Consider the following 26230-nt stretch of genomic DNA (forward strand, 5'->3'; position numbering starts at 1 on the left):
TTTTTTAATAAAATAAAGTTCTGAGGAGGAAAAAGGACTTGTAATTAGGGATCGACCACTTCTAACATCTTACATACTTGTCCCAGGAAAAGGCAATAACCAAAGCTAAATGTAGCAGAGTTATAGGACGTTAATTCTCACTGAAAGCAGCAGGGTAGCAAGAGGCGACAGAGTTCCGACAAAGCATCAGACGTCTGTCTCAACAGGTCGCGGGCACGCTGACTGAAAAGGACACAGCCAAAAGAGCTGCCCAAAGTGTGCTAAGTGCCAACAGAGAGATCAGAAAGTGGAGAGAATCCTACAGTTGTTAAGAATTAAATGCCATTTCGAAACTCAAGTTTTAGAATGCTTTATTTACAGCTTAAACGTTTCCCAGGGATTTAAAAATAAGTTGTAAAATATGCTTTTCACAGTTGTTCTTTGAAATAACTGAGTTGTTTGCCTCCTGACCCTCTGGGTGGATATGATTTCTGTATCTGTTCCTTTCTCCCCTGCCATCCCTAAATTAAATGTCCATCTCAACACAGTAGAGAAGCAGTGCTTTCAAATACAATCAAGACCCCACTGTACTATACTGTGTGACCTTGTTTTATGCTATTTTAATTGTTCAGACTTTAAAAAAAATACCATCTCATTAATTTAAAATATATTTTCTGTAAAAATGTTTCCCCCAATTATTTCATTCTACTCTGTATGTTTTCTTAACTTTTTAATTTTACCTTTTCATCTATAAATCCTTCTCCTAATATCTAATCATATATGCTAATTACACATAAGTTTTTGCCTTTATTTTTGTCTCTTATATTCATAGCTTCAATGTTTCATCTGGGTTGGCCCAATTATTTTCCTCTTAGATTACACATTTTATCTTAAAATAATTTTAAAATTCTTCATCATTTCATATACATTTAAATATTCTGCTGATTCCTATTGAATTCCTTTGGCTTTCAATTCTGTACTTTGTTTTTCACTTGACGTTCCCCTGGAGCCTTCCACTTTTCCTTTATTCTTGACATACATGTTTTCCACCATTTCTGAACTGTTCTCTCATGCATTTCCATTTGATAGTAATAACTTTAGACAGGCAAGTCAATATATTTCCACAGGCGAGAAAAGAGCTGCTCAGAGAGCGTGCTGTGTTGCCACGGTTACGTGCTAAAGCAAGGGGATGCCAGGACCCATCCTAGGTCCTGCACTCTCTTCAAAGTGTCCCCAAAGGATGGAAAAGGTGTCATAAACGGGGGGGCCGCCCCCCCCCCGGGGAAAGGTTTATGCTCTGAAAAAATTTGCTAAATCAAAGTTAACCAGGTTTTTTTAGGATAAAAGGTCTCCGATCCTTTTATGTACAAGAGGAAGGTACGACATGAAGTGTCTCTCAAACCCACTCAACCAGGACATGTTGTTTTATTTCTCACATAAAAAATTCACGAAACCAATGTTTTTTGGAACGTACGCTGAGAGATGAGGCATTTTTGCTCAAACACTTCATTTTTGCTTCATCTTATCCAAAACTACTTTCATCACGGGACCAACTCACCTCACAGGTAAAGCTCTCGTGGTTTGCTCCGGCAGCTCAGGCGGGTTCACAAACATCAACTTGAGGAGCAGCTCCAAGTAGCCGATGTGTCTCGCCAATCTGGTGCTGAGGACCCAGGCCCAATTCCAACTCTCTCCTTCCCTCCGGCCACCAAAGTAAATGACGACTAAAAAGTAAACGATTAAGCAATTATTTGACAGTCATTACTCAAGCAGCCTCTTTTCTCAAATTGTCAAATATCAAGCAACGGGAGGTAGGCGTACATGACTTTCCCTGGTGCCAGGCTATCTCCTAGCCTCCTCAAAGGAGTCCTCAACCGAGTAACCGACATAGAGAAGGTACGTGGAAAACGGAAAAGTAAACTCACTCAAATATGACGTAAGAAACACAATCAGAAAGATAATGCCTTAAACAGAAACATATCACTTAGTTCAGACTCAAATGTACATGACTTGGGGTTTATCATTTTTTTACACCACCGGCTCCTCTGACAGGGAATCTATTTCCTCTTTTACAACTGATGATATCCCCCAAGAACAGGACTACGTTTTATTTACTTTGTTTTTAGATAAAATAAAGATCACAGTCATGATCAAAATGCCCGAGAGCATGCCAGTGACGGCTATGAAGACTCGCTTTCAAACAAGACTTAAATACAGTAATTCATTAACATATTAAAAAGCGAGTGTAACAAATTATAGTTCTGCTTCAATATTAACGAGCGCTCCACCAGCGTTCCCAGCTACTCCGGCCAGGTGGTGGACAATGTTCCTCTGGGCCAACTTCTAAAATAGCAAAAAGATCCCTTTTCTCACTTAATTATGAAAATCACTTAGAGGAGGGATATGGATAATATTTAAGAACTATAGATAATATTTTATATTTTATAAACATAGATATATTTAAGAGATACAGATACTCTTTTAAATAAAACAATGAGTTTTGACATTGTCTCTATTTTTGGGAAAAAAACAAAAAGCAAAAACTTACTAAAAAATATATATAAGAGAGCCAAGAAGCTCAATGATATTGCTATTCCAAGATTCAGGTCAACTGTAAAAGCAAACAGTAAACCGAGCCCTCCACAGAGCAGCAAAGTCAGAAATACTATAAGCCAGGAAAACTGAAAAAGGGGCTCGATCTGTTGTCCGGCAAAAGTCTTCATTTCATCTGAAAGAGAAATAAGAAGGCCTCAGTCCTGTTTTGTTTAAGAAACGCAACTTTTTTTTCCTCCAGGTTTTTACTTAAATCCAGCTAGTCAACATGCAGTGTGATATTAGCTTCAGGTGTAGTTTTTTTCTTTCCCTCCAAGTTTTTTAAGAAATACAACTTCAAACTGAATTTGAAATGTTCACATTTTCAGTATAGACATATATCGGGCACTTACTAACCCCCTATATAGAGTGCTGCTACTTAACCATTTTAGCCAAAGTTCTCCTCAGATAAGCCTCCAAGCCTCCTTCCCTAGGGGCACACCCACCCTGGTCTCACCTGCTCTCCTGCTGCACACTGACGGTGCACACATCCTTTCATATATTCCCATTTGTCAAGATTTTGTTGATATTTATTTTTTGTGGTTTGTATTACATAAGCAATAAAAAAGGTATTATTTCCATGCCCAAAACTGAAAAACATTACTTTGCTATGTGTCTTCAAACTACACATCATGACCCTTCCTCTCTCCTCCTCACCCCTTCTCCCTCCAATCACATTTAAGAATCAAGGTGTGTGCGGAGCCCAAATGAGCCCTAAACAAGTCATTCCTTCCACAAAACCTGGTAAAAAATTAATAGGTAATACTGAAACCTGCCCTTGAGGAATGAGTAAGATTTTGCCAATCAAAAGGCTGGTGGGGGCCGGTGGGGGGGGGGGGTTGTCTATGAAGCTCCTAACAGAGGGAACAACCCAGGAAAAGTGAAGACTTCTTGCAAGAGCAACAGCCCTTGTGACTGTGCCCACAGCACGGGGCCCCACGAGAGGCAGTGCTGGTGGGTGTGCCATGCTAACTGACAAGTTTAAGACGGGCTCTGAATAGGACGATTATAAATACCACATGCAGGGACGCCTGCCTGGCTGGCTCAGTGGGGGAAACAGGCAACTCTTGATCTCGGGGTCATGAGTTCAAGCCCCAAGTGGGGCATGCAGCTTACTTAATAAAAATAAAAATAACAATAAATAGCACATGCAGAAAATCTGCTACCAAGGGGTCTTAAGCGTATTATAACACAACTGGATTTTGTTTTAGGAAGAGAAATCAAATGATCGTGTGCAGGATCAACTGGAGGGCAATAAAACGTTCAATGTAGTAAACTGTGCGACACACACACCCATACATAAAAATCTATTTTGTCTTTACTTCAGAAAAAACACCGAAGGAAACCTCACTATACATACAGACTTTGTACAAGCATGCCCTTTACCTTCTAGTTTCTTGAGTAAGAAGGATTTGCCACTTCCCCACTGTGCATACAGCCCCACACAGATGGGCGGCTGCATGGTAGGCTCACTGAGAATGTCTGCCAGGGCACTGCTATACAAGTCGTAACCGAGCATGTCACCGTCGGTCTCAGTAGGAGACAAGTGTCCTGTAATTATAAACACACCATTTCCTTACATTAAAAACAGACACTACCACTAGAAAGCAACATTAAGTCTCATTTATCGATTATTGATTTCATTAGGAAAAAAGCCTTATTTTAAATGGTTAGACCTGTGTAATAGGTTCAAAGGTACTAATTCTTAAATACCGTATTTCATTGAACTTAAGATACCTACCTGCTTACTGTAAGATGCATCATCTGAGGGTTGATGGGGGGTGGGAGGGAGGGAAGGGTGGGTGATGGGTATTGAGGAGGGCACCTTTTGGGATGAGCACTGGGTGTTGTATGGAAACCAATTTGACAATAAATTTCATATATTGAAAAAAAAAAAGGGGCGCCTGGGTGGCGCAGTCGGTTAAGCGTCCGACTTCAGCCAGGTCACGATCTCACGGTCTGTGAGTTCGAGCCCCGCGTCGGGCTCTGGGCTGATGGCTCAGAGCCTGGAGCCTGTTTCCGATTCTGTGTCTCCCTCTCTCTCTGCCCCTCCCCCGTTCATGCTCTGTCTGTCTCTGTCCTAAAAATAAATAAATGTTGAAAAAAAAAAATTAAAAAAAAAAAAAAGATGCATCATTATCATGTACAACTAAGAAAGAAAAACGTGTTGCCAAATTATGACACAATGCTCTCTCATCCATCAATTGTAAGACACATTTCAATTTCAGAGATGTTAAAATGGGGAACAATGTACATTTTAGAATCAATAAAATGATTAAAACACAAACTAGCACATAGGAATAAATTTAATATGTGCAATACCTATAGAAAGAAGCTATTAAAAGTCACTGAAGAGTACAGTAATCCGAGAAAGAGAGACATCGTATGGCTCCAGGCAGAAAGGTTCGATGACTTCAAGACAGCAATTCTCACCAAATTAATTTATCACTTTGAGACAATTCCAATCAAAATCCCACAGAAATTTTTTAAAAATTGAAAAGTCAGAACACGTAAGTATAGCTAAGAAAAAATATTAAAAGACTACCAGAGAAAGAGTAGTTGTTTCTGGAGAATAAAAAAAACACGACAAAGCTATAACAATTAGAGCACCGTAGAGCTAAGTGGCATTTCAAACCAGTGGACGAGGGAGGAATTAGCAAGTGATGCTGGGAGAGGCGAACCATCTATTTTTTATTTTTTATTTATTTTTACTTTTTTATATAATTTATTTTCAAATTGGCTTCCATACAACACCCAGTGCTCATCCCAACAAGTGCCCTCCTCCACGCCCATCACCCACTTTCCCCTCTCCCCCACCCCCCATCCACCCTCAGTTTGTTGTCAGTATTTAAGAGTCTCTTATGGTTTGCCTCCCTCCCTCTCTGTTTGTAACTTCTTTTCCCCCTTCCTTCCCCCATGGTCTTCTGTTAAGTTTCTCAAGTTCCACATGAGTGAAAACATATGGGATCTGTCTTTCTCTGACTGACTTATTTCACTTAGCATAATACCCTACAGTTCATTCCATGTTGCTGTAAATGGCAGGATTTCATTCTTTCTCACTGCCAAGTAGTATTCCATTGTACATATAAACCACATCTTCTGTATCCATTCGTCAGTTGATGGACATTTAGGCTCTTTCCATAATCTGGCTATTGTTGAAAGTGCTGCTATAAATATTGGGGTACAAGTGCCCCTCTGCATCAGCACTCCTGTATCCCTTGGGTAAATTCCTAGCAGTGCTATTGCTGGGTCTTAGGGTAGATCTATTTTTAATTTTTTGAAGAACCTCCACACTGTTTTCCAGAGCGGCTGCGCCAGTTTGCATTCAAACCAACAGTGCATGAGCCATCTATTTTTTAAAAAATAAAATGAAAACTCTATACATCTCATACCTCATAAAAGTAAGTTTTTGAAATATTAAAATATTAAATGCAAAAGGTGAAACCATAAAAATGCTAGAAGAAGATATAGGGTAAAAATGTTTTAAATCAGTGCATGGAAAAGGCCTTTCTCAATATAATACTGAGGCCAGAACTGCAGGAAAAGACTGACAAATACACTACAAAACTGCGTAACTGTTAGATGAGGAATAAAAACCCCATCACTATAAACAAGGAAGAAGCTGGGAGAGGGGTGCAGCATATAGGATGGACCCAGGGTCAATATCTATATCACACAAAGACGCTTAAAACCAATTTTTAAAAACTATCAAAAACTCAAGAGGAAAGTAGGCAAAGGATACAAAGAGGAAAAGGGCAAAACTACGAATGGCCTATGAACATAAGAAAAGATCTCAATCTCACTAATCATTTTATACTGCAAATTACAGGAGATTCTTTTCTCTCATTGATCTGATTAGCATAGACTAAGGAGGCTGGAGATATCTAGCATTCGCAAGGTTATGGGGAAATGCACGATATGGCCTGAGGCAGAAGAAATTGTTATAACCATATGAAAAATCTACCAACACTGTGAGCCTCCACTGACTTGCCAATTCTACTTCGGGGCATTTATTCTAAGAAAATAATCCTAAAAATAAAAGTTAATGGATATGTGTACAAAGATGTTTACTGTAGCTTTTAATATATATACATTAGCTTTTAAATATAGTTAATTATTTAAAACTTTTATAATATGGGTATGACCCAATTATTACTTTTTAAGGCTGTATATGTAGCATAAAACATTTTTAGAAATGTATAGAAAATCCTGTTAAGTCATTCAAACAGTTATGAATTAAGAGATAGGGGACAATGGGAAATTTATACTTTCTACTATATTTGTATCTTTATTCTAGAAATTTAATGTGTGTGCATTATTATAATTAGAAAACAATATTTTAGGGGCGCCTGGGTGGCTTAGTCAGTTAAGCGTCTGACTTCACTCACATCATGATCTCACGGTCCGTGGGCTCTAGCCCCGTGTTGGGCTCTGTGCTGACAGCTCAGAGACTGGAGCCTGCTTCAGATTCTCTGTCTCTCTCTCTGCCCCTCACCGTTTGTGTTCTGTCTCTCTCTCTCTCTCTCTCTCTCTCAAAATAAATAAAAATATTTTTTTAAAAAGTATTTTAAAATACAAGAACTCAATACAATAGAATCATACGTAAAAACAGTATCTAAGTAAGAAGCTCAACTACAAGGTGGTGGGATTCTACTATCTCCTGCTTGTTTCTCTTAATTCTAGTAGAAAATTGTTCCATATTTCAAAACACCACATATGAATGATTATATGTGCATGTACTTTCTTTTCAATCAAAAACTATTTTAGTACAATATTCAAACCATTATGCTAGATGTTACAGAGGACATAAAGATAAGAAGAGATAGTTCCTATCCTGAAGAACTTAGAATCTGAAGGGAGAAAATTCTAATAAAATAAAAGGCCAGGTATAATAAGTATTAAAAAAGGAAACATAAAAATGCTTAAGTATTCAAACTAGGAAAAACTTTGCCTGGTGAGGCAGATCAGTTAAAACGTCACTGAGAAGCGGAGAAATGACAGGAGCCTTGGAGAAAGAAGACTGACAGGTAAGGGACGTTCCTGGGAATGGAGAGGACAGACCTGTGGCAGGCAGAACACGAGCAAACACGGGGAACTCTAAGCGGTCAGGCTGCACGGAAAACAGGGCATGTTTTGGTAAAAACACGAAGTGCGCCTAGGAGAACAGGGAGATTTTTAGAAAAGCAGGCTAGACTTTCAGAGGTCTTAAACGTTGACTGCTGACTCTGGATGTACTCGATGTAGACACTGCAGGACAATGCAGAAGAGCTTTCGGCAGGAAGGAGTATTTTTCCACAGCAAAGTAATAGCTTCCTCAACTTTCACAATCTCCAGTGAAGTGATAAATGCCAAACTGCTATGGGCCCCTTAACTTTCATGTCACATTCATTTTTTCAAAGCTCAGTCAGGAACAAAACCCAATACTTACTGGCTCCGAATATCTGAGTTAAAATACTTTTTTGATGGCTACAGTCAATGTTGTAGGGAGTCTCGCCTGCTTTGTTGGGCCTATAAAGTAACCTTCCATCTTTGGGATTTCTTAAAAGAAGTTCTGCCAGTTTGCGACTCCTCCCACGGATAGCAATATGCAAAGGCGTGTCTCCTTTCTGTAAAATAGGCAGGAAACTTGAACTTTCATGTATTTTCCATGTAACACATACAGAGTAACAATTTTCATGTTTTGTAAAATAATGAAAAATCTGAACTTCTCCTGTTTTTCAGACAGAGGGAATAAGTCTGAATTTTTATCTCTACCTTCTCTGTAATTTCTTTCTCTAGCTCCCTACCTAGCTCTTCTTGGGTAGTCTTTCTCCCACAGCCCTGGAGAACAAAGTCATTCTTCTCCCCTCCCCTCAACCCACTGACAGAGAAGCAACAGGCTCTCTTCGCCGATCCACTACCAGCCTTCATCCAAACATTTATTTGTCCACAACGTCCTTCACTTTCCTCAACTAATTTCTACCCTATCGCACAACTTTCTTCTGCATTTGTCGAGAAAGCTTCACAGCCTATACTGATACCCCATCTAACACGAGTGATCTCACCTGCTCCCATGCCCTTTGCCAACCAGCCTCCATCATGTGAAGCCCTCAACTCTGTCCTGCAGTTCTCTCCCTTGGAGCCCTACCATACTCTGTGCGCCCTTCTCCGGCCAGTGCAACCTCTCCTGCTCTCCTCCCTACATCAGCCCATCAACCTACCTTCTTCCCGTATTAGAATCTCTAATCACATTTGTACTCACATCCAACACTCATGAAAACGTGTAAAAACAAACAAACAAAACAAAACAAAACAAAAACCTTAGGTCCGTGATGTGTTCTCCCACTTTTTACTTCACAAACACCATCTCTTAAAGACGTTGATCCAGTTAACAAATGACATTCTCAGTTCTCGTCAACCCTGATCTCTCTAGAAACACTAAATGAAAATGACCTGCAGTATTCTTCCTATAGCTTCTATGGCACAACCTTGTCTTGATTTTGACTTTCATCTTCTGCTTTGGGTCTCCTGCTTCCATTTCTAGATTCTCTTTCTACATCCTAAACACATGGCACAATAACTATGTTCTGAACTCACTCCATGCAAGTAAGGTACCAGCTGGGCACTTGGGGGGTTCGAAGACAAAATAGTCCCTGATCTTAAACAGCTGACAACATAACAGGAAAAATCAGATAAATATCCAAACTATAAAACTAAGTAGGATGTGACACACTCCGTAAGTAAAGTTTTGACCTCAGGTTTGATCTTTCTTCCCATTGATGACCTTAGTCACACCCATGCAATTCTTATCTCTTGGTAACTAACTGCCAAATTCTGACCACTAGTCTTGATTTCTTGCCCAAATTCTAGTCCTATACTTCCCAATGCCTACTGGTCATGGCGTCCTGAATGTCTTATCGGCCCTCAAACCAAACACATCGGCATCAGATTTCATCATTTTATTTCCCCACCTGAACCCCATTTCTTATCCCCAAATCTGTGAGAAGGTAGAAATATCATTTGTGTCACTTCTGCCAGACACAAGGTTTCTGAAAATTCAGGGAAGACAGGGAAGATATTAACACCTGCAGCCAATGTGCAGAAGAAAAACGGAGATCTCTGATAGGCTAGGTGGAAATAGCATTAGTCTTCATTCTTAGTGTATCTTTATGAAATCCTCTACGAAGAGCCAGGATCAAGACTTTTACAGGTTTGTATTCCAAATTCTAGCACACCACCACCTTACCCATCCTCAGTAAGTGTGTGCTGAATGAGCGAACAACCGCCCCAAGTATCACGTGTGCCTGTCACAAGTGTGTGCTGACTCGAGGCAGGGCACACACACAAGGATGTCGAGACCGAGAACTTCAGGAAATCTATTAGTGAGTATGCAACAAATATTTATAAGTGGCATGTTACAGAATTAATGAGGCCATGTGGAATCTTAAAGGGCACTTAATCCAGTGGGTTCCTTATTGTAAATTAGGGAATCAGAACCAGAAACAAGTAACAGCAGAATGAGAAAAACAGCCAATACAGGAAGTTTTCTATAAACCTAAATATATTCAATTTCAAAATCTCTTCTTTGACTTTCTGTCATTCCTAATTTTCAACATTAAAGTTTCCTTCCTTTTATATGACATTATATAAATGTGGTAATGATGGGTGGGAAGATTTTTTGTTATGTTTTTCCTGAAACAGTGGCGTTTTCTTGATAAAATAAAATACTAATACATATTGATTGTTTTTTTTTGTTTAATTGTCTCATGAATAATAGGAAGATAAACTTCAGTCTATTATGGATTAGGAGAGCCCAAATCATATCATACATTTAGATGGAAAAACTTATAATATCTCTTACTTTGTACAGAAATCAATTCACTCGTTTTATGGGAGGGAATCAGTTGAAATTAGAAAAGAACTCCATTTAAAATGAAACCAAACTCAAACTGGGGATTAATTCTATATAAAGTATTAAGCAATTTCAAGTTAAATTTACTATGGGGGCACTTGATGAGGGCACCTGGGTGGCTCGGTCGGTGAAGCATCCGACTTCAGCTCAGGTCATGAACTTGCGGTTCATGAGTTCAAGCTCCGCATCGGGTGCAGCACTGACAGCTCAGAGCCTGGAGCCTGCTTTGGATTCTCTGTCTCCCTCTTTCTCTGTTCCTTCCCCACTCGCGCTCTCTCTCTCTCTCTCTCTCTCTCTCTCTCTCAAAAATAAGTAAAGAGTAAAAGGAAACAAACTATGGGGGCGCCTGGATGGCTTAGTCAGTTAAGTGTCCGACTCCTGATTTCAGTTCAGGTCATGATCTCACAGTTTGTGGAATTGAGCCCTGCATCGGGCTCTGTGCTGACAGTGTGGAGCCTGCTTGGGATTCTCTCTCTCCCTCTCACTCTGCCTCTCACTCTCTCAAAATAAATAAATAAACTTTAAAAAACTACGAACATTTCTCTAAAAGAATTATGGTGAGGACGCAGCAGCACCTGTTACCTCCTGTTAGTGGACATAAATGCCAGCCTGCTCTGAGCCTATTTTCTCCAGCCCCTTAAATTCTTTCCTCCTGTTTATCTGCAACCAGGCTCTACATCAGATGACGTCCTCCTCGGATGGTGGTCGGCGGCAGCTCACCAGAACCGGCATGAGCAACGGAAGGAAAATCTGAAGCGGCCTCTTTAACAGCACACTAGGTCTGCCCACTCTGCAGCACGCTATCAGAACAGCCAAGAAGAGATCACGGCACCAAAACCCCAAAGAGATATCCCTAGCAAGTAACCTCTCCCTCCGCAAAATGAAACCAGCCCCCCTCTAAGTCCAGCAACTATTTAGGTCAGGCTAGCAACAGCCTTCCAAAGAGCGTTCTCTGCGCAGATGTCTTACCTTATCCACGGCCGATACTTTAGCTCCTTTATCTAGCAACAGCTCCACTACCTCGATATTTCTCATCTTGGTGGCCTTTATAAGCGGTGTTTCACCATCCTGCAGGCACAGATAAGAAGTTTTGCCAGATTAACAGCGTTACTCCTACGTGTTTAAAGTCCTGTAAATGCACGTGTAAGAATTCAACTGTCTGACTGTGGTACCAGACCATATCGCCAATGCCCTCAAAAAAACGTAGCCACAGAAACTAGTAAGAAAACTGCCTTTCACCACCAATCATTTGTATCGAAATCATCTGGTGTCACTCAGAGACATGGGAATGGGAATATGGCCCAGCGACTCGTCAGCCATTTCTGGCGACAGTGCCCTGCCCCTCGCTGATGTGGCCGTACCCCAGGCTCCACCACTGACATCTGGGCAGCACCGCCAGAGACTACGTCCCGTTCTCACCATCTTCCCAACTGACCCACAGCTCAGCCAGTGTCCAGGCCCGCCAGTGTCTAGATTTTCCAGAAATCTTTACCAGCGTCACTTCAGATCTCTATGCACCTAAGGACCCGTGTGTAACAGGGATAACAATTTGATACAAACAGCATGCGTCTGGAAAACCTCAAAAAAGTTCATGATTTTTTTCAAAATCAAACTGAGGGAAATAAGAAGAGACCATACATAGCTCAGCGTTGAATTAGGAAAACAGAAGCTTGGTCAGAACCCACATAAGGTCACAGTGGTCGTCACATAGGTCCAAAAAAAAAAGATTATCTAGGAGCCACCCATAAATCAAAAGGTAACCCAGGAAACTTTCTGTCCTAGGGCACTGATGTTACCAAAATCAGGACAGAAAGAGGCTGGTCCCAATCCGCAGCAGATAAAATAGAAGTATAAGGGTAGTAACTCCAAAGTGTGTTTATTCACTAGGAAGGCCTGCCACCTCGATCCAGAATCCCAGATATATTTCCCCACGGAAAACTATTACACATAAAGCCAAATACAGTCGCTAAAGTCTTACCAAGTTTTATATTTTTCACATGATTTAAGTAAAATAGACTAAAGCAACTGGTTTGGGGAACCAAGAACCACCCACCTTGGTCTTTTAAAAGGAAATATGATCTGCATTCCAAACAAGAGCATAAAAGGATTGAGGAAATGACCTGTCTACAATTTGTGAATAGCTGATATTGTATTTTCTGAAAGTGTTTAATTAAAAAGTAACAAATTACACACTGTATTTTCCTGTGAATACACAACTTCCGAAAGGATACAAAATTACTGCCTAATTTGATATAGACTATTGCCAGTAAAATCAGCATAATTCTAACATCAAACACCGATGACTGAAAAAAATCAGCAAACATTCTGCACTGGGTCTTGATACCTTTGTGCATATTTCAGTGTCAGGATTGCACTGTAAGATATCTCTCACCATCGTCGCATTTCCTTTCTCTACAGCCCAATATAAAGCAGTTTTGTTGTCCTACAAAATAGAAAAAAATCATCACTTCATATAAGATACAATATTGGGAAACTGCTACTTGTAAACATAAAACATCATTTTTAACATTTCTGCCAGAAAGCATTAAGAGATCTTACCAACAAACAGGAAAGAATATCAACCCTTATCTGTTCAGCAGCTAAGAAGTAGTCTTTCACTTGCTCATTTTCTTGAATTTTCTCATCCTATTATTCCACTGTCCTTGCCTGAAATACCAGTCTTCCTTTTCTCTACCTATCTAAATCCAACCCATCTTTCAAATCTTACTCAAATTCTACCTGCTCTCAAAAGCCTGAATGCCCTCTTTCCCCAACTCAAGACTCTTACACTCGAACCTTTCATTAAGCAATCAATCATGTACCATCTTCTATCAAAAGGCATCACTTTATATGTTTATGCAAAACACAAAAACATAAACAAAACAAAGTAAAACCTCCCTAAAATATGGTGTTTCTTACAGCCAAGGATTCCATGTTAAGTCCCTCACAGCATTTGGCATAATATTTTATTAGTTTGATTTAAAAATGGAGGGGCGCTTGGGCGGCTCAGTTAAGGGTCTGACTTCGGCTCAGGTCATGATCTCACAGTTTGTGGGTTCAAGCCCCATATTGGGCTCTGTGCTGACAGCTCAGAGCCTGGAGCCTGCCTCGGATTCTGTGTTTCCCTCTCTCTCTCTGCCTCTCACCCACTCATGCTCTGTCTCTCAAAAATAAATGGTAAAAAAAAAATTTTAATGGATTTGGGGGCACCCAGGTGGCTCAGTTGGTTAAGCATCAGACTCTTGATTTCGGCTCAGATCATGATCTCACGGTTGGAGAGATCAAGCTCCAAGTCAGGCTCTGCGTTGACAGTGTGGAGCCTGCTTGGGATCCTCTCTCTCTCTCTCTCTCTCTCTCTCTCTCTCTCTCCCTCCCTCCCTCCCTCCCTCCCTCTTTCTCTCTCAAAATAAGTAAATAAATAAACATTTTTTTAATGGATTTGGATACAAGGAAAAGCTGAGCAGAAGTGTAGACTGTCCAACAACAAAATGGGTTAAGTACAGATTTTTTTAACCTAAATCTCTTAAAATATTGGCTAAATTCACAACTTTAGGGGAGCCTTTACCTAGCATTAGTAATTTGTAATTTGTAGCTCTGTGAGCTATGGCTTAAGCAAAGTCCACAGGCACTATCAAGTGGTCCTAGGAAAGGCAAACAGAACAGGGAAGGAGAAGAGAAACCGCAAGAATAGAAGAACAACATATGGAGGGAAAAGGCAGAACAGAGGGAAAGTACTAAACAGAATAAATAAATTACATGCATTCAAAGTACCAGCAACTGTCTCATAAACTACTAATTTCAGGATTGAATATATTTACACATTAATAAAAGAGGCGTGTTTGAAAAATATGAGCTTCTAACATGCTCTAATGTCATCTAATATGATGTTAATGGAGAAATTCTGTAAGAATGGCAGTGAAACTTAATATAGGCATCCATTAAATATCATAGGGTCTAGATGTTTATCTTCATAGAAAAATTAGAAGAATGACATTAGGATCAGTCGACACGTACAACTAATTATGCTCAGAGGTAGCAGCACAGATAACACACACACACACACACACACCTGTCCTCTAATGTCGATATCAGCATATTTCTGGAGAAGTGCTCGAACGATTTCTACATGACCACCTCTGACAGCACCAATCAACACGGTATCTCCACTCTGAAAAGACAAAAAAAAAGGCAAACTGACAAGAACAAATAAACACTGCTTTGAAGTTAAGGTTCATCGTATACTAACAGATATTGCTCTGAAAATTTCTTGGATAAAAGAGTAACTCAAGAGAAAAATTTTAGTTAACTAATATTAACACCTAACATTAAGGGCCCTGAGAGCAAGAGAAGGTTATACCTCAAAATGAGGACTCTGAAATTCCAGGACAAAAGTTGAGAAAGACAAGTCACCCAGAACGATAAGCCATTCTCTTTGAAGAAGACCTCCCATTCTAAGTGTAAATTAAATAAAATGACACCATAGCTGTCAACGAACCAAATGAACACTTAGAAATGACATAATACAAAATTGTTGGAGTAATTCTATGTGACAAAAGTCATGGGTTGTAAAAAAGGGATTTGTAGGGCGAGGGCCATCAGTGGGTCTATAACCGACCACATTTAATTAAGGGAGAGGCCGGTTCCCAGACCAGTATCTACATTCTAGGCAATTTGGCATTACAGGCTAACAGTGCCTAAGACTGACTCATTCCCCACGATGAGGCTTAGATGAAGTTCATTACCTCATAAAGACATCTCTTTGCCCTGAAATTATATTCACCAAGCAACGATCAGTATTAATTATACCCTTCTACTACTTCAAATGTAAAATGGCTATTTTGGCAATGGGCAGAATTTTTTTTTTTTTTTTTTTACTCTAAATTACGTATCAGTTGCAGGGATTTGAGTTGGGTGAGTCTATGGGCTGTGGTTCATCTCAATCCTTAGTGGGCCTCAATGGGCTATAAATCAAGATGCAGGTCCTTGAGGATTACAGACTTCAGCGCCCTGTGTAGTAGTATCTTTACAACATTAAAAGCAGAAACAAACCCAAGGCAAACCAACTTTAGGTGAGAATGTTAGCATTAATATGGCTCCAGACTCGTAAATTAATAAAACATTGTAAATATTTCATTGCTTACTGTGTGCCATGTACTGTTCTAGGTACTGGGAAACAAGACAAAAAAGGTCCCAGCTCTAGAAGAACTGATAGGCTACAGGAGACAAACAGACAACAGACAATACACACAAACAAACAATCAGACAAATGCCATGCAAATAAATTAAAATAACAGTGATATGATTGAAAGTGACTGGACAGCTACTTTGGATTGGGTCACTGGAGAAGATCTTTCTGAGGAACTCATAGTTAAGCTGAGGTCAGAATGACAAGGAGGAGACAGCTACACAGTGATCATGATGATCAGCATTCCCAACAGAGCATAGCTGGTGCAGAGGTCCCAGAGCAACAACAAGATCGCGTGTTCAAGAAAGGGAAGAACGTTAATATGCCTGCAACCTATTAAAACAGGGTTAAAGTGTTGCAAAACGAGGACAGAGAGTCAGGCAAGGACAATGTCTTATGGTGTTCACAAACCAAAGCAGTAACATTTATCCTAAGTGCAAGAGAAGCCGTGGATGGCTTTAAATAAAGGAGTACACATGAGATTTGTTGCTTTAGAGGTCACTCTGAGCACAGCATGGAGAATACATTAGAGACAAAAGAGAACCCGGTTAAGGTGCTGTTGCTGTAACAAGGGAAGACGGTGGCTGAGACTCGGGAGGTACTAGGGGAAATGAAAGGAAGCAGACACGTACAGGATGCACTCTGCAGGTAGAACCAAGGGGACTCACTGAAGAATCAGATGTGGCAGGTGAGGAAGAGAAGCCAAGGCTACTGTGGAGAACTTGGGGCTTTAACAACAGGGTGAATGGGGACACCATTTCCTGAGCTGGAGGCAGGAGGAAAAGCAGGCTTGGGATGAACCAAACAAACAAGTCATCTGCTTTGCCCTAAGTCTTAAAAGCCCAGCAGACATTCAAGCAGAGTTCAAGCAGAGTTGGATATACAAGTGTAGAGTTCTGAGAAGAGGGTAGAGCAAGAGTACAATTTTGAAAATTTTAAGTGTAAAGGTGGTACCTGAAAACTTGGGGAAGTGAGTAACACCAGCCACGAACAACACGACAGTAACATACATCAAGGACAGTTACCGTACATGTGATATTTTCAGTAACAATATTATTTGACAAAGATTAAAAAGAACACCTTCCACAAAGATTGAATAGTTGTTAACTCCTCAGTTCTAAAGGCAGAAATAAAATTTATCTTAAAACAAATGCATGACATACATGAAGAATCCTGAAAGGTGTGAGAAGCTAAGGTAATCTTCCATCATGTTACCACTAGACGACCAATCTGAAATAGGTAACCTACCCTATCAGGTATGTTCACGTATGTTCCAGCATCGAGCAGATCCTGTACAATCTCCGTATGACCCTCCTTTGATGCAATCATCAAAGCTGTATTTCCATCCTTATCTGTTAAATTTACATTTGGATTTCTTTTCAAAATTTCCTTCACTGACTGAGTGTAGCCTCCTTTTACTGCCACAATCAGTGCAGTCATTGAATTCTAAAACAAAATATAAACAAGCCCAAGAAATCAGTACATTCTAGAAAACATAACTTATGCAATAATCATAAAACTGGTATTTTCAAAAAGACAGTCTATCATTAACAGTTATTTCTGATAATAAAATGCCAATATAAATAACCAATCACATACCAAAATTGGTCAGGAAGCATATTTTCTGTTTTTGAAGATACATTAATTCTCGAGTCAAGAGGACTGTTATGACATTCAATTCTTCAAATGATAATCTGACATTGGATTTGCTGACAATGAACAGACCCTCTCACTATATAATGAGATGAGATGGGATGATTCAAAATTAAGCACATTCTAAATTAAATAATCCAAAATAAAGTTAATTGGGCTTCAAACAAAGAATTGTTTATAATAAAACCTATATGAAAAACTGAAGTGAAATTCATTGAAGACAATGAACTGATAGCTATAGGATATTTCAATAAAGTGTAATACATTCTCCTTTCACAGTGACCTAGAAACCACATTTTTCAAAAATGGTCTTATTTTTAGTGGTTCTTTTAAAAGCTGCACGTATAGTTTATAACAGTAAATCATCTGATGGAAGAAACTGACCCGTTACCAAAAGTATTAAAATTGTTTCTTGAGAAATTGATCTATGTTGAGACATCATGTAATTTCCTTATAGAAATATTTCAGTTATTAGACCAGCCCCTAAAACTAAGTCACAGTTGTTTCACATATTAAAATAGAATAGCCTTTTAAAATTCTTTAAGTCAAAAATCATAGAAATAGCCACTCTTCCACTTGATAAAAAGTGCAGAAAAAAGGAGAGTGAAAGGTATGAATTTCACATAAGAATCACACTCTTTCTTGACACAGCACTAAAAAGATCAGCAAGTAGTAGCATCTGCCAATATGGAAAATAGGAGCAACCGGCTCATATCATGTCAAGAAGTCAAGTGTGATACAGAGTTCACTTTTGTTACACTGCAGCCAGAGATTTGGTGGTATGTCTCCTCAGAATACTCCATGATCCATCTCACATAATACTTCATTTTGCAAATAATAGTCTGTATTAATCATTTCTTACACATAAATATAATTTCCTTTAACCATATTCTCAAAATTTCAAGGGAAAAGAAATTTGTCGGGCCTCTCCAGTATCTCCAGCACATTTGGCACAGGGCTGCATGCACAGCAGGTGCTCAATAAGGAATTAATACCTGCTAGTCGGAATAATGTATTGAACCAGCTTTTAGGCGTTTTAGGTTTTGACCACCAATTTCTGACATTTTTAAATCTACTGGAGAAGGAAAACAAGCCACAGCTCAAAATTATCCAAAAACTTACAATACTATTTTAAATTTTTAAGGAAAAGGTATTTTAACAGAACATAACTTTTTTCCACAATTAATAGTATTTCAAACTATTTGACTTAAAGAGTATTTCAATATGAATTCAATCAAGAGTAAGACTACTGAAAGATGTTCTTTAGAGTTTTAGCCTCCTAAAATTTACATGCATTGGCAATGGTTCCTTAAGGGCATATATTTATAACATATCATATCTACAATATATTTGTCAGGATAATACAAAAAAATGCTTGTTTGTCTACATATTATTTAACAACTGTAGGGAAAATTTTCTAGGCATATACTTAGAAAAAATATTCTCTCCCTTCAAACTAAAAACACACACGAGGCACTAAACAGAAAAGATACTTACAGCTCCTTCTTGATCAACATCAGCTCCCATGGCCAATAAATGTTTTACACATTCTAAATGACCCTTCCGTGCAGCCCAAACCAGAGGAGTAGTTCCATACTAAAATAATAATAATAATAATAAATTTAAAATTATTATCAGATCTGTAGTAAAAGAGACAAATTCTCAACATGAATTTTGATAAAAATCATACTTTGAGTATTCTTAAATTACTGTTTATAGAAATTATAATTTTAATCCTAGATAAATCTTATTTTTCCCACTTTCTCTCTCCTGAAGAGACGATTAACCACTTTATGAAATTTCTTTTGCCCAACTTTAACTTTCATAATTAGTGACAATTTTTCCATCATAATGTCATACAGCCTCTAATTTTCAACAAGCTTTCAGTGCTTCCTGTATCTTGTGAAATACAATTTAAAGTTCAACAGTATGACTACAGGCAAAAATAGTAACAACCAAATGACAAATGATTCTAAGTACTTCTGAGGCCCAGAGAAGTTTTGGCTTAAAGTCACAAAGCTACTAAGAGGTACAGTAAGACGCAGGACCCAAACAAGCTTGGCTTCAGTCCGTGCTCTAAGCCACCAATCCCAAATCAGCCTCTGAACTTGATAAAATAAACTCTAGCCTAGAAACTGCACTTATTAAAAGCACCTTCTGCTGGAACGTGATTCAAAAGACATCAGAGAATATATATTATTCATAAAAACAATGCTGTATCTTTGGGGAGCCTGCCAATCAAGAGACACATGAATATCCACGGTGATCTTTAACTACATGAGACCAGAGATTAAAATAAACATGTAATAAATGCCTGCTTTCTATAACAGCTCTGTCCAAAACTTTCTGTGCTGATGGAAATGCTCTATAATTCTGCACTGGCCAATACAGTAGCCACTAGTCTCATACGGCTATTGAGCACTTGAAATGTAGCAAATATGACTGAGGAACTTTGTTTTTATATTTTCTGTGTTTAGTACATACATGGGGCACTGCACACAGTAGGTACTAAACATTTTCTCAAAATGTTAGACTGACAGACTAGGTAGCATAATACCTGATTTTGGAGGGGCTTTGAATGCCAGGTCCCATAAAGCATTTTTCAATAGGTCAGAAGGAGAAATTAAAGCTTTCACCATCACATTAAAGTGTCAATCAGAAAACATCAATAGGGGCGCCTGGGTGGCTCAATCGGTTGAGTGTCCAACTTCGGCTCAGGTCATGATCTCACAGTTTGTGGGTTTGAGCCCCATGTCAGGCTCTGTGCCAATAGCTCAGATCCTGGAGCCTGCTTCCGATTCTGTCTCCCTCTCTCTCTCTGCCCCTCCCACCCCCCATGTTCTGTCTCTCAAAAATAAATAAGCACACAAGCGGGGTAAGGGGCAGAGAGAGGAGAGGCACAGAATCCAAAGCAGACTCCAGGCTCTGAGCTGTCAGTACAGAGCCCAACAAAGGGCTCGAACCCACAAACCATGAGATCATGCCCCAAGCCAAAGTTGGATGCTTAACCGAATGAGCCACCCAGGCAAACCCCAAATACAAGATTTTTAAGTGCCATATTATAAGTATTTGCCATGGTTTCTTTACGGTCCTTGTTAAGCTATAATTTTAGATAATACTTTTTAAAAAATGAGCACAACCTGCATAAAGTGTATAAAATACATCAATCTTAAATTGTACTACTTGACGATTTTTTTTTACATACGTGTGCACCCAAACAAGTACCATCCAGATTAAGAAAAGGACAATTTCTGACATTCCCCTCAGGTTAAGCAATACTATCTGACTTAAATTTATGCTCAAAATGTATTCCAATTATCAAAAATGTCTGATTAATACTATTTTCCTGTATTTCACTGAACTGTTATTAATTTGAAAAGAATACAGTTAGCCACAATGTATCAAGTTCTAATTAAATAAATACTTGTTAAATGTTTGCGATGACGATTAAGGATTTAAAAAATGAACAGAACAAAATTCTGGGAAGCTTTCTGAAGTGGATGGCAAATGAGCAGATGTGAAGGATGAACAGAAAGTAAAGCACAGGAGGAGAAGGCTCCCCACGCTCAAAGGGCACATGCAAAGGCATGGAAGGACCAAGAACACACGAACTGAGGCACCCACATCCTTTGGCCACGTGCAGGCAAGGCAGCTATAGGGCTCAGAAGGCAGAGAGAGGACAAGGCCTATCTTCCCACATCACACCAGGGATCGGTGTCTTTAGCATTTTAAGCATGAGAGAGAGAGAGAGAAAACTAAACCTGACTTTTAGAAAAACCACTCTGGCAACAATACAGAAAGCAGACAGAACTGAAGTCACAATAGAAAATTTCAAAAAATGAAAACAGGGAATCATCCCTATTTTCCAGAGAATGATGAATGTGATATAAAAAAATCAACGGAGGGACACTCAGAAGGTAGTAGTTACAAGGGATCTGCCTGTGACATACCTGACTATATAAAACACATTCATAAACACAATGAGAAGATTCATCAGCGCAATCTCATGCGATCATATAAAGAAACCTATACTCAGACATGCTGCGCGGACATCACGCGGACCGGAACCTGGAAAGGTCTTGCTGACCTACCTTATCCGAGCAGTTGACTTTAGCGCCATTTTGCAGTAAAAGATGCACTATATCCGCATGGCCTCTCCCTGCTGCCCAAATAATGGGGTAAACACTGTACTGCTGGGAGACAGGTAGGTGGGGATGTAAGTAGACAGGAAAAAAGATGAGGAGGGAGCGGGCAAGGGAGAGGGGGAAAGAAAAATCTTTTAGGTGGATATTTACAACACACATGTGCTAAGAAAAGTAAATAACAAAGGGAGTAATACAAAGTAATAACTTAAAAAAATCAAGTTACAGATCATTCTCTACTTAAAAAACAGTCATAAAACATAATCATCAAATAAAATGCACTCAACCTTAAATACATACATATTATAAACATATTTATTTTTACAGATTAATACAATTAATGTGATTTCTAGCCAACAGGCAAGACTAGTAAGAGAAATGTGAAACTATTCTTATATAATCCTTCCATTAACTTGAATAAGTTTCTCTTTTTTTCAGCTTTATTCAGGTATAGTTGACAAAATCACAAGATAGTTAAAGAGTACATGATGTGACATACATGTATATAGTACAAAATATAGACAATTTCTCAATCTGCAGTCTGAGACCCAGTCTCAAGTAGAGTAGTGATGCATGTATTACCATTTAAAGAAATGTATAGAAAAATGGTATGGAGATAGATAGATACACACACACACACACACACACACACACACACACACATACATACACACACATATATAAACACCCCTTTCCTTTAAATAAGTTTAGATTAAGAATGCATACCCACAGAAAACAGGTAAGATGACTTAAGGATTTTGAAATCCTAAATTAACATTTAAGCTCTAAGAGCTGCCTTTTTGTTGATAAGAACTGAGCGACAAGCTTAGCTTGAGAAAAAAATTCTCATTGTGCTTTGAAATCACATCCTGCATTATTATCTTTAGTAAGATCTAGATCATTTCCATCGAATATGAAGTCTAAAATGTAACCAGTCTTAAGTGTTCCCTAAGAGAACTTCCCACTTGTGTCACAGTGACATTTTTGCTAATGCTCACCAAACCAGTGATGCTCGGATTGGCGCCATGAGAAAGCAGCAAGTCGACCACTTCGGTGCGGCCTTTGTAACATGCCCACATGAGAGCGGTCCATCCTCCCTAAGGAAAAAAAAGAGGGGAAGCGGATGGAAAGAAAACTTTTGTGATCACTTCCAAGCACAAAAATGGCATTAATGAAGTGCCTCCTTTGAATATTTTTCTCTAAAACCATTGTTTTACGAAAGCACTACTATGTAGTTTGAAACTCCCAAGCTCCCCGGAGAAATATACAATAGTATCAGAAATAAGTCAAATCTCTTAATTCCAGAAATTATTACTCCAACTTTTGACTCTATCATGGAAACTGAAATAGAGAATATTCATGTTGAATTCTTCCACATTTCCAAGTTTTGTTTTGGCTCCTTAAAAATTTTGCTTCAGAACACTTTATATGTCCCTATATATTCTCCTTGTAGGAGCCTAGAGTTTTTCTAGAGACGAATTCCAGCAATCATATTTGGCTCCTGCATTTAAACACATACTATAGGGGCGCCTGGGTGGCTCAGTCAGTTGAGTGTCCGACTCTTGATTTCAGCTCAGGTCATGATCTCATGGTTCATGAAATCGAGCCCCACATCAGACTCTATGCTGACAGTGTGGAGCCTGCTTGGAATTCTCTCTCTCCCTCTCTCTCTGCTCCTCCTCTGCTCGTGTGCACGCACACACTCACTCTCTCTCTCTCTCTCTCTCTCTTTCAGAATAAGTAAATAAAAACTTAACAATAAACACGACCTATAAATCCCAGATCATTACGGCACCTCTTCCTAAAAAAGACAGGACGCTAAGGTAATGATCTGTAGATCATGATATCCAGGGGCGAAGTCATCAAGTATGAATTACCAGCATGATAACTTTCTATTTTCTAAACTACAGGAGCAATTTTCTTTTCTACTGTTTTTTATTTTAAGCAATTTTCTCTTCAGCTAGAACACAATTCAGTAAAAGAGACCAATGTAATCAAATTATACTAAGAAATGAACGTTTTGTCTTTGAACCGGCATTTAAATCCACATTTGGTTTTGAGAATATAAATCACTTAATCCTTCTCTGATTCTCTTTCATCATCACTAAAAAGGAGATTAAAAAAAAATACTTGCCCTAATCTAGAAAAGGCACAATTGTAGAAAGGGAAAACAGATCAGCAGTGGCCAGGGGCTGAGGAGGGGGTGGAGGGGAATTATAAAGGGGCAGCATGGGGGTACTGTTAGCGGTGAAACGGCTCTGTTTAAAATGTGGCGGTAGACGTACACATGATGCACTTGTCCAGACCCGTAGAACTGTACAGCACAAGAGGGAATTGTACTGTATGCAAATTTTTCAAAAATCAACCAGAACGTGGAGAGAAAAAATAGAATACAGACTGGGCCAAATGAATCTAACTGTATTACAAATGAATCACATAATCACATAACTACTTAGAAGCTAACCATAGGTAACTTTGGAAAGCAATGTTTTGACTGAATACTGTAATGTTAAAAACAGAAAGAACTATGCACAGACACTGTACTAAGTAGGCAAACCTCTTTCTCTCAGAGTATCGATTAGAAATTCTGTAGCTACTTTAATTTGTATCCTAGAGTTGAACAAATAAGTGAATACATTGTGCAGATAATAGGGCCAGATTTCTCATTATCAGAGAAGGGTTACAAATTAAGGAAAGGGAAAAGTCTATAATGAATTTGGTTGGCAGTATTAACCTGGTCTCTTTAAAAAAAAGATACATCCCCCCACACACCCAAATAGATATAGAAATAGATGCATGTATATGCAAGAATTAGCATAAAGACATCTATCTTCTATGTCTATCCATTGAGAAGGACTATAAGCAGTGACACCCCAGTAATAACAAGCATACCTAACACCAAGATATTGGTTTCTCAATACCATTTTCCAATAAAAGAAAACGGGCTTCCATGGAAAACTGATTGATTCCAGAGCTAATAATCAGGAAAATAAGCCAGGAAAAATACAAGATGAACCTGAGCCTGAAGCATCTTGTGATGCCGGAAAATAAGGACAGCACATGTTAAAAGGGTATAGAAGCTTCCATGGCCAAAGTTGGAACAACCTGAGCAGGAAAACAGGTACAGAACCAAATTATAAACCGGAGAACAAAATAAATATTCATCAGGGGCGCCTGGGTTGCTCGGTCGGTTAGGCGCGTCCAGCTCTTGATTTCAGCTCAGCTCACGATCTCAGTCTGTGGGTTCCAGCCCCCTTGGGATTCTCTCTCTCGTCTCCTCCCCAGCTTGCGCTCTGTCTCTTTCAAAATAAATAAACACTTAAAAATAAATAAATAAATATTCATCAGACCATATATATCCATAGATAGGTAACTACATACAGATACGGGGGGGGGGGGGGGCGCGGGGCAGGGTGTGCAGGGGAGAGAAACAACTCTTCCTTACGGAAGAATTCCAATTGATCAATGTACAGAGAATGAGGGGAGTAGGAAAATCACCATTATAACACCACATTAATAACTGCTGCATGCAAGATATACTGATAGATGTTACAACAAATGAGTGAAAGTTTAATCAAAAGCAGTATCTTCTCCAACATATTTAGCAATTACAAAGGGGAAAATAGTAACCTTACAATGAAGAAATCTGGCAGACACTACCTTAACCAAGAGACCAAGGTCAACTTCACCAGTGACAGACTCTGCTAGCATGTATCTAGATGCACGGAGAAGGGAATATCGTCTCTATGGTATCCTTCCCCAGCAAAGTATAATCTCAACCTAATCATGAGAAGCATCAGACAAATCTAAATTGAGAGAGATTCTAAAGATGCCACAGGAGTGATCTTCCAAAGTGTCAAGGTCATAAAAGACAAGGAAAGGCTGACAATTTAGCTCAAATTATAGAGCTGAGTATTTAGTCAAGTTTCACATATACCAGTATTTCAATCTTTAAAATGCCTTCCCAGAACTGTTTGAAGATCATGCTCTCATTTTAATTTGTATAATGTCACCCTATGCAAGCATCTAGGAGATTAACATTTAATCCTGAGATAACGATACCCAAATTTGCAAATGAAAAGATCAGAACCGAATACCTACAGCAGTAGCTGTAGTTCAGTGCCCACAAAGGTCCTCTCAAGGAAAAACCCTCACTAGATTCCCAGATGTTACACCCCGGAGTTCTTCCTGAACCCCAGCAGCGCCTGGCGGTCGCCCTCCTCTCCTTACACAAGTCCCAAGGACTCTGCCTTCCCTCATGGCTCAGCTACTGCCACCCACCAGATCCTGTCACGTTTCGGTCCCTCGATACTAACTACTCAGGGAGACACGGTCCTCAGTTTTCCCAACTTTTGGCATTTGAAAGCCAAACGCAAAGACCCTTTAGATATGTTAAAACAAGTTGTGGTGATTACTTAGGGGAAATAAAAAATATGGAGAACTAAAAAAGCTTAAGATAATTTTGTGCAATCTTGCTAAGTTTGACACATTCGATAACATGTACTCTATAGTTCCTCACTCCCTGCTAATAAACAGGGGAGCAGCGATAGAGGAGAAAGCCTTTGGAGTAAGGCAGACCTGGGTTCAAACCTCGGCCTGACTTCTTTGGGCACAGGGCACTTCTTCCAGTTTCAATTTCCTGAACTATATCCATTGAGAACAAAAGGAATTCCCAGCCCATGGGATTGTTCTGAGAAGTCAACTCACCATAGAGAAGCTAACGCGTATAAAGGGACCAGGCACAGAATGGGAACCTAATATTAATCCATGTGATAAACAGGTTTGGTG

The 26230-nt window shown here is 39.2% G+C and overlaps 1 protein-coding gene across 15 annotated transcripts in view; it reads right to left on the reverse strand.

The window, feature by feature from the left end:
* The window catches only part of KIDINS220 (kinase D interacting substrate 220), a 103063-nt gene that overhangs the window by 59951 nt on the left and 16882 nt on the right, over positions 1-26230 (reverse strand). For 9 of the 15 annotated variants that reach the window (XR_005797096.1, XM_040496011.1, XM_040496013.1 and 6 more), the window contains exons 5-15: positions 22441-22539; positions 21392-21493; positions 18798-18896; positions 16896-17093; positions 14532-14630; positions 12807-12905; positions 11432-11530; positions 8000-8177; positions 3958-4122; positions 2528-2707; positions 1538-1703 (exon numbers count right to left, since the gene is read on the reverse strand). Coding sequence is in view for 14 of the 15 variants with exons in the window: in XM_040496011.1 (XP_040351945.1) it covers positions 1538-1703; positions 2528-2707; positions 3958-4122; positions 8000-8177; positions 11432-11530; positions 12807-12905; positions 14532-14630; positions 16896-17093; positions 18798-18896; positions 21392-21493; positions 22441-22539 (1484 nt within the window). In the remaining variant the exon portion in view is untranslated. Of the gene's footprint in view, positions 1-1537; positions 1704-2527; positions 2708-3957; positions 4123-7999; positions 8178-11431; positions 11531-12806; positions 12906-14531; positions 14631-16895; positions 17094-18797; positions 18897-20724; positions 20730-21391; positions 21494-22440; positions 22540-26230 lie in introns of those variants that run through there. The other 6 variants (XM_040496015.1, XM_040496012.1, XM_040496009.1 and 3 more) reach the window with 2 other exon arrangements.

The sequence above is a fragment of the Herpailurus yagouaroundi genome, unplaced genomic scaffold (assembly GCF_014898765.1).
Source record: "Herpailurus yagouaroundi ecotype Mexico unplaced genomic scaffold, PumYag 188, whole genome shotgun sequence".
NCBI lineage: Eukaryota > Metazoa > Chordata > Mammalia > Carnivora > Felidae > Herpailurus > Herpailurus yagouaroundi.